General features: G+C 36.5%; 1 protein-coding gene across 6 annotated transcripts in view; it reads left to right on the top strand.

Moving 5' to 3' along the window:
- Nucleotides 1-12,620, top strand: part of Mast4 (microtubule associated serine/threonine kinase family member 4) — a 552,573-nt gene that overhangs the window by 507,361 nt on the left and 32,592 nt on the right. For all 6 annotated transcript variants that reach the window (XM_076857186.2, XM_076857189.2, XM_076857185.2 and 3 more), the window contains 5 exons: nt 5,367-5,575; nt 6,934-7,072; nt 8,312-8,444; nt 9,283-9,448; nt 11,365-11,466. In XM_076857186.2, coding sequence (XP_076713301.2) covers nt 5,367-5,575; nt 6,934-7,072; nt 8,312-8,444; nt 9,283-9,448; nt 11,365-11,466 — 749 coding nt within the window. The remainder of the gene's footprint in view (nt 1-5,366; nt 5,576-6,933; nt 7,073-8,311; nt 8,445-9,282; nt 9,449-11,364; nt 11,467-12,620) is intronic.

The raw sequence follows: 12,620 nt of genomic DNA, 5'->3' as shown, positions 1-12,620 counted from the left end.
TTAACTCAGTGAAGAACTTAAATATTTGTGAGATCTTTCTATGCTTCACCAATTTGTTTTCAGGATTATGTCAAATGGCATATATCCTGATGTGGCTCATGAAAGCTTTCTGGTGTTATATTTTTGCAATATTTTTTTAAGGACCCCAGTGTTGTCCTAGCAGGAAGTCATTTGTGGGTTTTGTTTGTTTATTACTATTTGATTTTCAGTTCTTTATACTTTTGGACATGAGCTGAGGAGATCTTCCTTCTTTAGGGAGAAGTCTGCTCACTGACTAAATGGGCACATGGGCTTGAGAATTGCTAAATTCTCTTGGTAGTAGAATTCTGGAATAAGATGATCTGAGAAGCTCTGCTTTTGTAAAACTTGGGCATATATCTTAGCAGTATTTGGAGTTCTAATTGGTTGAGTAAACTCATTTGTAGTGCAATTAAACCACTGTATAGTAGATGAGGTATATCACACTTTAGGGAATGGCTGGGAATATACAAGAAGTTAAACAAGCTGTGAATCAGTAAACACCCAGGACGCAGGCCAAGTCATTAATGGGCTTACAAGCTGCCTGTCGGCGCCTCAGCCAATCAGCCAAAACTTTTTTTTTTCTCTTTTGCGTTTCTCAGATTTAATCTCTCATTACATTTCTGACAGGTTTCCTCTATGTTTTGATTATTTTTAATTTGAAATTTGAATGGCGCTACTTCTATCAGTTCAGCTAGTCGTGATGCGGACTGCAGGCTGATGTGAACTGGTTGAACAAATGGATTCCTGCACACTGGGAGACCTGGGCTTTAGAGGCTATCTTAGTTTTCTGTGAATTGTTTCACCACTCACATCAGTGGCTCAGAAGGCCATTGGTTCCCTGCCTTCTCAAAAATCAGTGGTACTGGGAACCAACATCTCATTAGGAAGGGCATCTGCTTTTCATGCTAAAACACACATCATGGTTTTCCTGGCATACCTGGTGACCATGTGTGTGATAATTCAAATTTGATAAACATCTCATTTTTTTCCTCTATTTAACATGTTTCTTATGCTTGGCTCAAGGTAAAGCATCCCTTTGTGCAGCTTAGCATTTTGTAGAGGCCCATGTTTGTGTGCCAGGCACAGTATTAGTTTTTTGGTTTTTTTTTTTAATCTATGTGCTCTCCTCACCAGAGCCCCAGGTGTGGCAGTTGATCTTATTTCCACTTGAATGTGGGGAAAGAGAGGCTCAGAGACATGGTAACATAGCCTCGCATTCCGAGCAGGACTCTACCTTAATTATCTTTTGGTTAAAACTTTTAGCTATCTTAACTGGGGTTTAGTGGTCCTCCTCCTTCTATCAAGTACATCCTGGGTTTTTAAGTTATTACTTCAAAATGTTTTGAAAGAGAAAGAATAAAATTGATTCAAAAGAGAAAACACTAAATTTGAAAGGTACTGCATTTCTTCACCACTTTGCCTTTCTTTCTAACCTTGATGCCCGTTACTCTGTCATTATTTGGGGCCAGGATGTTTACCAGGGAGACACGTGTGCAAGCTGACTCATGTCCCTCTGCTGCACTCTCTCCCTTGCCTTTCCTCACTGCTTTCCTCTAACACTTGCCCCCTCATTCCCACAAGCAGATTCTCAGATCCAGTCTCATATAGTGGGCTCTCTGATCCATGCATAATTTTATACACATTAGACATTCACACTCCAAATAGGATGCATTCATTTGGCTCTAGGTCCTGTCAGCTTCAAGTCCATTTCTCTCTACCCCATTTTACACCCCAGTCCTGCCTGGATAGAGAGAAGCTTGACTCCTGAGAACAGGAGTCCCTAGTTTCCCTTCCACTCCACATCATCTCCCTCCCTTGGATTTTGCTATTTCACAAGGATGTTGGTGGAAGAAGCCTTTTCAAACAAAACAACTCCTAGGGACAGGAAACAGAGAAACATGAAGCCATATCTGCTCGGTGCAATGTTCAGGCATTAGGAAGTTTGCTGTCTGCTGTCCCTCTCTGTTTCTTGCTCTCTCCTGCTCTCTCCTCTCTTTTGCAATCTCTTACTCTTTAATGGCTCAGGTAGGTCTAGAACTTTGACCTATAGGAGGAAAGGTGTATGTGAAAGAAAACAATTATTACCGAGTAAACAAATTCTAGCATGAAGAATAACATTCCCAAAGGAGTACAAAGGAAAAAACCAAGAACATAAAACATACAAAAAACAAAAACAAAAAGAACAGTTATAGCAAATTCTAATTTGGAGGTCTTGCCAACCTCCTAGTTTTATGAACTGAAAATCTGAGACTACAGATTGACAGTCAAATCAAGTTTTATAAATTGAAAATCTGAAACTACAGATTAAAGCACTACTTATACAGTGCCACAAAGAGAGCTAGTCAAGATCCTAGTCAACTTGGGCCTGGGGCATCATTTTTTTTTTTTTTTCATACAGTCCTATACAATTCCATTCTTCCTGTCCTTCCTATTGTTCTTAGAAAATATTGCAGAACAATTATTTATGTAAGACTTGGTGATCCTTGATTTAAAATCAGAATGGCTACCTTGTGATAGTCTAAATGTGAAAATCAGAATATATATCTAGGGGTCTATTAAGGGAAGAAATAGAAAGCCAAGTGCATTCTAATTAACACTTAGAAAGAGGCAAGAAATAGAAAGGTACTGGCTTTTCCTTTTTAACATTTTGCATTCTTAATTTTACTTTAAAAGTGTATTCCCTATTTCAGAAATCCCTTTTCATGACAATTATTTGTTTCTCAGTGCTTGTATTTAAGCAATGAGCTAGTTAATTTCTCCACTCCTTTGTGATCTGTCTTGAAATCCTTCTACCATCACCAGATTAGAAGCAGCTTAAATTATCTATAGACTTCTGATTTTATCTAATTGGAAATTGGAAAAAGAAAAATACAGTAAAGTCCCTTTATCTGATGCACGATGCACAGAGAATTACTAGTTAGTTAAGTTCATTAAAAAGTTGGTTAAAGTAGAAAGTTCTTTTAAAAATGTACCTTAAACATTTTAATTTAACCGAAATATGTATGAATTTACTGGTCTTTAGATGCCAGACTTCTCAAGACAGCCAAGTTTCAAATCATATATATAATATATATATATATTAGGTGTAATTGGACAAAACATATTTATTTTACTTATTTATTTTTATGTGGTGCTGAGGATCAAACCCAGAACCTCATATGTGCTAGGCAAACGCTGTATCACTGAGCCACAACCCCAGCCCCAAATTATAGCTTCTTTTTTAAAAAATATTTTTTAGTTGTCAATGGAATTTTATTTTATCTATTTATATGCAATGCTGAGAATCAAACCCAGTGCCTCACACATGCTAGGCAAGGGCTCTACCATTGAGCCACAATCCCAGCCCCAAATTTTAGCTTCTTTATAAGTACAAGAACTTGAATCATTCTGAATGTAGCAATCTAGATGCTTATGATGTTTTCAATTTTTAGAAATCTCACCTCCTATAAATCAATAGGAACTTTATATAGTAATTTGTGTCTGTCAAAACTTTCTAAAATATTTCTTTAGTTTATATATATATATATATATATATATATATATATATATATATATATATATATAAACAGAGCTTCTTATTGTCACATCACATTACATTGGTTTAAATATTTAAGTTAGTTAGTTTTGATATCAAGTCCAGCCAGCAAATAGGATGGATGGTATGTATAGACCCAGCCTGGGGGAGCAGGGGTGCTTGGTTTGCACATGCTGCAAGGATTGCTAGTCCCTGAGGAAAGTAATGGATGCCCAGGGGGATGGATCCCACATTACTTTTGTTTAGAATGGGAATAACAGCACCAGGTTTATTCAGTGTGTTGATTCTGTAGAGGGTAGTTAAGAGAGATTTTTATTCCACAGTAAAGGAAAAACTAGAAACCCAAGAAATGGAGAGAGAGGGTAATAAGAGGAATAAAGCCCTTCCAAATGCTTAGAGACAGATGACATAAATAGGTGATTTTGGGAGCAGAGGAAAAAAAATGAATAAAATGAAAAGACAAAGAGATATATATTTGAAAGAAAAACTAATGCTGAACATGTACAAGAAAGACGTTACGTTAATTAAACTGGGCTTTTGAATATACTTGAGAATTACACTAGTGATTCAGCTGGATAATAGTGGTTCAGCAGGGCCCAGGACGCCCTGGTCCTCCTTGCAGTCATTGTTTAGGCACAGTGAATAACCAGCTTTCAGAGCGTCTCAGATCATATAACCTCTTGTTTTGGAAGGATTTCCACAAGATATTCTTCTCTGATTAATAGCCTTTTCTTGTAAACTATTTCTTATTTGATAACTGCATTTGGTTGCAGAATGTAACTCATTATTCACTTCTAAAAGTTGATAACTGTAAGTCAATTATCTATTTGATCACTGCCTTCCTGAAGAATTTAAAGCTGTCTCTGGTGATGATGGCAAGCGAGGGAAGAGTCGTGAGGAATGGAGCTCAGTCAGGACTTGGTCCTTGTTGCTACTCTTATCCTGATGGAGCTCTAAGGCTCCTCCTCCTCCTAATTATTTCCTTCTCTACCTTATCCCCAAGAAGTCACTGTCTTGCTGTAGAGAGCATTGGGATTAGAGTTCAGGCAGATTTCAAGTGCAGACTGGTCTGGTCATTGTACAGTCAAGTTTCCTAACACCCTGGCCAGGGATTAGAGGGAGCAGGAACGAAGTTACATGGCTGTCCATGGTTCTGTTAAAAACATGCATTTTCTGTTGAAACAGACTTACGGGTAGCATATGCTGATGTCCATAGTAAGAAAATATGCTACCCTTTGTCCCAGAACGGCCTCATATAACCTCTTACCCACTTATTTATCTGGAAATTTTGTGGGAAGTAAATTACTCTCAATTGGAAACCAGATACTCTCAGAAACTATGGTCCTTTTCGCAGATCCCAAGGGTATTATTTAGAAAATTATTGCTTTAGTCAAGCAAAAGTGCCTAACATATGTCGAATGCTAGAAAGTATCTAGTTTGTGATCTGTATGTAATTTTGTTAATTCTTCCCAGTTCTGACTTAGATATTGGATTTTGTTTTGTTTGTGGAAAAACTGAAAACATCAGCTAGCTTTTGGAAATTGGCTCCCTCTGGGGACTGCCCAGCTCCTTTTTTCAGTAATGACAGTGAATTTAATGCCAGATACATGACTTTTATTGAAAAAAAAAAATAGAAAAAAATAAATCTAGCCAAGGGATGGGTCCTAGAATTTGGGGATGTTCCAGTTTCCAGTATAGTATATGTATAGAGCTGAATGAACTTAAGTCAATGATTGCAAGCTTAGTGGATCCCTAAGATGTCCTTGCCTCCTTTCTTCCTGTGAACTCCAACACTTGTGGTCCTTTTTAGGGCAGTCTACTTTGTTCGACATAAGGAGTCCCGGCAGAGGTTTGCCATGAAGAAGATTAATAAACAGAACCTCATCCTTCGAAACCAGATCCAGCAGGCCTTTGTGGAACGTGATATCCTAACCTTTGCAGAAAACCCCTTTGTTGTGAGCATGTATTGCTCCTTTGAAACAAGGCGCCACTTGTGCATGGTCATGGAATACGTGGAAGGTAAATCTGTCTCAGAGAAACGGCACCTGTACCCAGAAGTCCCACCCTCATTTGTGTTGTGGAAGCTGTGTTTGTGCTGCATAACAGTTATAGCCACGTAGGAACTGAAGCCAGGCAATGAGATGGCTGTATTCCCAGTCATTATCTTCTGATAATTGCTTGTAAAGTGCCTCCTCTACTATAACAATGGGAAAATTAGTGCTATTTGGAAAAAGGTTGTTTTTCTTTTTAAATAGCTTTCAATCTTAACTACCCTCCCCTCAGTTGGTCATTAAAGTGGGAATATAGGCCATGGGATTTTTCCCATGTATTTTTATCACACATCACAAAAGTGTTCATTACTATTGTTCTTCTTAAATGAATTAAAAGTATATCTTCTTCAGGATATGTTGTGAAATTAAAAATGAGTTAGGAGAAAAGAGAGACAGCCAGGAAAATCCAGCCAGTCTTCCTGAGTTTCAGCTTTTTTTCTTCCTTCTAAAAGTGGTTTGTGGTCTTGTCTTTTAAATACTCTAAATATCCTTATTTCCATCTTTTCCCCATTAAATTTCTGAGATCTTGAGTGGCCATGACTTGTTGACATAAAGTGAATAAAATGAATAGATCAGTAAAGGCCAAAACAATTTTCAGAGCATGGAGTTTAAGCCCTTGTTGTTTGAACAGATTTGCAAAACTATAAAACTCAAGGAAACAGTGAATGTCCTTTAGCTAAACCTTTTCATTTTGCAGGTGAATGAAACAAAGTCCAAGAAAGGGAGACTATTAGATACAGAGTGCTTGAGGACAAAAGCCAGGCTTGCCTGACTTCCACCCATCACCCTCTCCAGCACCAGTGCTTTGCTTTGTTAACCATTGTTGTGGTTATTTTAACAACAACAATAACTAATATTGTTGGGCAGTATCCCAGATTATTAGATTGTTGCAATCCTCATAAAAATTCCACCCTATTACTATCCTGATGTTGTAGATGAAGGAATCAAGACTACCCTGACTGGTTTGCTTAAGAGCTCAGCCTTAAGAGCAGAGTTAGAATTCAGACTCATGTAGCCCATTTCCAAAATCCATGTTTTACACTGACATATTTTAAATTATTACCATAATCCTGACGTCATGCTAGCAGTTCTTCAAAATACAGTTTTACTTCAGAGCCAAGCCTGCTCTGTTAAATCCTGCATCTTAAATCTTTATTTTTTCCACTTCTTAATTAAGAACATGATTACTTTACACAGTCTCCACTATGAATGGGATGTCTTACAAATGTGGTTCTGCTTTGAAATTCTGAACGCTAAAGAAACGGTTGATCTTTATTAATCCTAGTTGACACTGTACCTACTAAATCTTTTCCTTTTGTTTAATAGGGGGAGACTGTGCTACCTTAATGAAAAACATGGGTCCTCTCCCTGTTGATATGGCCAGGATGTACTTTGCTGAGACTGTCTTGGCCTTGGAATATCTACATAATTATGGGATTGTACACAGGGATTTGAAACCAGACAAGTATGTACACTAATGAAACACATGTCCTTTTACAAATACCAATTGTTTTCTAATGTGTACAAAATGTTTTAATGCTACTTGTACATTTTTAAATTCCTCCATAATGTTCAAGCTGAGTTTTTTAACAGCATATATGGTGATTTTATGTAATTTTTAAAAGCTATAATGCCAGCATTATAATAATAACTTATGAGAAATAGGAGGAAAAGATTAAACCCAGAGTGAATTTTTTTAAAGTTTTTTTCTTTGTGATGTAAACTTTTGAAAGAAACTATTCTAGATAGTTTCTGCATTTGATATCATACTTAGGTAATCCATCCCATTTTAAAATAATTTACTTGATATTCCATTTTACTTAAACTTTGTTTATTGATTTTTAATTTATGAGAAATTCATTTTGGTATCTGATTTGAAATAGAGTATTTTCCCCAAATAACTACCTATTCATCTTGATGCTATTTATTAAATATTTCATGTTTTCTCCACTGATTGAAATGATTAAAAAAAATTACATGTTAAAAAGGTATTATTTTGAAAAAATTATGATAAAATGGACTCATCCTCATTCCAGAAAATTTGGAAAACACAGAGGAAAAAAGAAGAAAAGATTTTAGCATAGTATGACCAAATAAAACGATTAGAATTTTGCTATATTTCCTTCCAGTAGTTTTTTTAATTCTTTTATTCCTTTAGAGTTTTGTTTATTTAAAAATTTTAAATATATTCAATTGCACATTCCTTGCATGTAAAATAAGAAATATAGGTTTTGTGGTTAATGAGTACAAATTTAAATAAGAGCTGGAAGTGGAAATCTGAAACAATACATTTTTCCATCCAAGTGTTTTAAACTGTTTCACTTGAATCACAGATGAGTTGCTTATCTTAATTCTTGATGTATGACATAAAATTACTGATAGCCCTTTCTACTCTCTTATTCTGAAACTGGAAAGGAGTCAAACTTCCATAGTTGAATTTGTCACAGTGTCGTAAAAACTATCCTCCAAGTAGATTATCAGCTTTGCCTTGCCTTGGGCCCCACCCTGTGAATTGTTCTCTGCCACTAGGGGCAAGTATTTGACAGCTTTATGTGACTAGTCTCTTCCCAGGCCAGGTTGGGTAATAATGTTGATTCTGATACATATGCGAGAGTCTTACAAATTGACGAGGGAATAAGGGAAACTAAAAACACAGAAACAGCTTCAAAGTGATTGTTGTTCTCTGTGTCCTTTTGCTTCATAGCTTGTTGGTCACCTCCATGGGGCACATAAAGCTGACAGATTTTGGTTTATCTAAGGTGGGACTAATGAGCATGACCACCAATCTTTATGAGGGTCATATTGAGAAGGATGCTCGAGAGTTCCTGGATAAACAGGTAAGCTCGCATGCTATTATTCCATGCAGTGGAGAAATATAAAGTACGGTATTGCCAATGAAATCCGCTTGTGTATACTGTCTTCACATTAGTGCTGGTGGTTTAGATGTCTGTATAAGCCTTACGTTTAATAAAGTGCAAATTGCTCCCATTTGTCTCCCTGGGCCTCTTTGAACTGTCCGCTCCTTCCACAATTCCTCCCCCAGCATTATGGTCTGTTAGCAAGACGAACGATCTAATTGCACACAAGTGAGAGTATGAGAGAGACAAATGGAAAACTGTTTTTGTAAGGAATTCAGGAGTCTCAGTAGAGTACTCTTCAAACTCATGATGCATTGTACAATCACGGGTTCTAAAATCCAAGCCATGGCCAATTTCCCTTTAAGCATGCCTCATTACCACGTGCCCACAATCTGTTCATTGTAAAGTTACTTAAGGTAAACACATCTCAGCCATCATGCCTTTATGAAATACCATGGTGTGAATCAGTTCTGAGATACAAGTATTAAAACTCTTCCTGATTATGACAGATTAAAAATGCATTGCTCTTTTGATTTAAGTATTGGAAATGTTTTTAATTTGGTAAAATAGGTAAAATGACCAAACAGGGTCAGATTCTCAATTTGAAACTGAATTCAAGTAGAATTCTAAACTATTCTTCTTTGGGATTAAAGTGATAATTTGCCTTAGTGTCATGATTGCTATTTTTAAGGTCTTAGTCCATATGTTTCCATGTAGCTAAGCTGGTACACTCTAGGCAAAATAATTCATAGTCATCTTGTTCATTTTAATTCATATCTAATATTCCAGTTATCCTAATATTGCAATAATCTTTCAGGTCTGTGGCACACCTGAATACATCGCCCCAGAAGTGATTCTGAGGCAGGGCTATGGGAAGCCAGTGGACTGGTGGGCCATGGGGATAATCCTCTATGAATTTCTGGTTGGATGTGTGCCATTCTTTGGGGATACTCCAGAAGAGCTATTTGGACAAGTCATCAGTGGTAAATATCATCAGGAGTTATCTTTAAGTCACTATTGGGAAGCAGCTATTCAATGTAAATGTGTAAAGTGCCACAGTTTTCACTACTAAAATATTAACCTTTATCAAACAGTTGAGCCAACAAATTAAAAGAACTTGTTCATTATAGCACATAACTGACTTTTGTAATCTCGAGAGAGTAGTATGTGTTGAAAACTGATCTGAGAAAGTTTTGTTAACATGGAATTTGAAAATATGCTGGTGATGTACCCAACTTTTATTGTGTGCCTTTTTTCTTTTCTTTTTTTTTTTCCTTTTAACCAAAGAAATTGGTGTGGGATTTACAAATGGTTTAAATATCATCTGGTCTTCCTTTCCATAATAGAAAACTTGCACCAGGGAAGGAAAGGTTAATGCGGGTACCATTTATATAAACAGGAAAAAAAATGGCTAATGGCACAATGAAGAAATTAACAAAAATGTAATAAACCTGAAAACAAATATCTACCAAATAATAAATAATGAGAATGGGAAGGAAGCAAATTGAATCCACAGATTGTTAATGATTTCATTGGTAGTTGTTATGGTGTAATGTTATTTCTGCAACAGCTGTTCATCTTTCATTTAAAATTCAATAACCTTTAGATCTTAGCCTACAAGCTGACCCTCACTATTGTTATGCGGCCTGTGGCAAAGCTAAATGATAATTAAATAGGATCTATCACTACCCTACCTGCTGATATTATGCATTTTCCCAAAGCATAGATCAAAAAGACCTCTCTTCTTGGAAGTTTGTCAGGCATCACTGACATCTCTATCAGCCACCTCCAGTCTTTTTTGGACTGTGTTTACATAGGCCAGCAATGGAAATATGGGAAAAATTTACTTTGCAGATGAGGAGCCCCTTAATCACAACAATATTTTCTAACACTGACTTTGCAAGCCAGGCATATTTGTAAACTTTAACAAAGTAGATTTGTGAGTTGCCTGCAGTGTACAACCCCTTTATACAATGTCTGAGCTGTTTATGGATTTATAACTAGACTGTTTTCTGACATACCAAGGCCTGAGTGGCAAGGGGAATCAACTGTTTAATTAACACAAGCAGCAAATGCTGGCTTTGTTCTTGATGCCTTACGGCTCAGATGCATATTCATGTTTTATTTTCCAAATCAGATTTAAACCGCAGCAGAGGAAGCTAGAGGCAGGCACACACAGAAATAACTCATGTTTTTATTGCATTAACATACGCACAGGCACGCACACCTATCTTCAGGCAAACTCCTTTAGAGTGAGAACATATTCTAATATTTATGACAGATTTTAAACACTTCCATTATTAAGATTACTTGGGTATTACTCTTGTTCTTCAGTCTTAGTATTTTGACCTTTTCTTTGTCTCTATAAATATTTTTTGCAAGATAACTTTTTGCTTCTTGGAATCAAAGAGATCTGTGGTTGTGGCCAAATTTTTAGTTGAGGATAGTAAGAGAGAAAATCATACTTTTGGATGATCCCCAATAGGTGGGCATGTGAAACACAGGCATTTTGGAGGGTTTTTTTTTTTACATTGAGTCCTCTTTTTTTTTTTTTGCATTACAATTCTTAATACACATATCACAATTTTTCATATTTGAGTCCTCTTAATAACCAGAGGGCACAACTTGTGGGAGCCAATTCTGCCAAAGATACTGCTTATTGAAATAGTTTCATCCTATCATGTGGAAAGCTGTGCTATTTGTTTCTTGTAAAATAATGCTCCTCGCAGTTGACTCTGTAGAGGAGTTAACTGAAGATTTTAAAATGCAATTCTCCTTTCAGTAGCTCTGGAGCAGGGCCTGAGATGAGCATTTCCAACAAATATGTATGTGAGTCCATGCTGTTGGGACCTGGACCACCCTTTGAGAAATAGTTATTAACTACTTTTCTTTTTTCCAGATGAAATCAATTGGCCTGAGAAGGATGAGGCCCCACCACCAGATGCCCAGGATCTAATCACTCTGCTTCTCAGGCAGAATCCTCTGGAAAGGCTGGGTACAGGTTAGAGCTCATGTGTTTTGGTTTTTGTCAATATGCAAGAAATAGTGCATTTGTGAATCAATCTGAGGCCTTTGTGTTTTGCTTTTGTATAGGCAACATCTGTTAGTTGATGTGTTACATGACTACACTATAGCAACATTGTTTGGCATTTTGTTTTCTGATTAAGACCAGTGTAGACATCATGAGGGTCATTTTTTTTCTTGTTTTGTTTTGTTTTCATGTTTTGCAAAACAGAAATTCTTATTTGTTTCAATAAGTCAATTTCAAGGGCATAGGCAACTCTTCTGTCCTAAAAAGCATATATCTTAAGTAATTTGAAATAGAGAATTAGATATGTGGAACTCTTTTTTTAAAAAAAAAATATATATTCACATAAAGATTTGACCCAGCAGGTTGCTATCCACAGGCTTTGAAAGGGGTTATCAGTACTCGAACTAATCATTGGAAAGAGGGCCTGGGGTTGAACCATGCTGTCATATCATGGTGATCAGCGCCATGATTCAAGGAGGAGATTAAAAGCCACTGCTATTCAAGATGAAGTAGATAGGTTTGTTTCTTGCTGATTGTTTTTCTTAACTGTTCTGCTGTCCGTTTTCTGCTTCCTTTTCTTCCATGTGTTCTGAATAGACAGACTTTTAGAGATCCCAGTTTGCCTGAGCATGTGCATTTGCCTTATGAGACTAAAATATTAAATCTAAATGCACATATGCTAGCCAGTATCCATAATTTTCATCAGAATAAGTGGTTGGCTTGATATGGATTATTTCCTATAAAATGTCTCATATCTACCAAATTTTAATAGAAATATCAGAAAAGACAAAAAGTTAATCTCTCCCCCATTTTTTTAAGACAAAGATCATTTGCAATAGTTCCAAATATTTATACTATGCTCCACATTCACCCTCAGATTCCCATTGACTTGTGATTGGAATGCTGCATAGCTAAAGTTTATGATAATACATAGAGGTTAACAAACTATATAGCCTATAGACCAAATTTGGTCCACTGCCTATTTTTGTAAGTAAAGTTTTATTGAAGCACAACAAAGCCATTCATTCAACATGTTCTCTGTAGCTGCTTTCATTCTAAAATGGCAGAATCCAGTGATCATGAGCAGACTCTGTGGCCCACAAAGACTGAAATGTTTACTGCTT

This window comes from Callospermophilus lateralis, chromosome 5 (assembly GCF_048772815.1).
Source record: "Callospermophilus lateralis isolate mCalLat2 chromosome 5, mCalLat2.hap1, whole genome shotgun sequence".
NCBI classification, from domain to species: domain Eukaryota; kingdom Metazoa; phylum Chordata; class Mammalia; order Rodentia; family Sciuridae; genus Callospermophilus; species Callospermophilus lateralis.
Note: the sequence above shows the minus strand (reverse complement) of the source record. Positions and strands in the feature narration are given on the sequence as shown.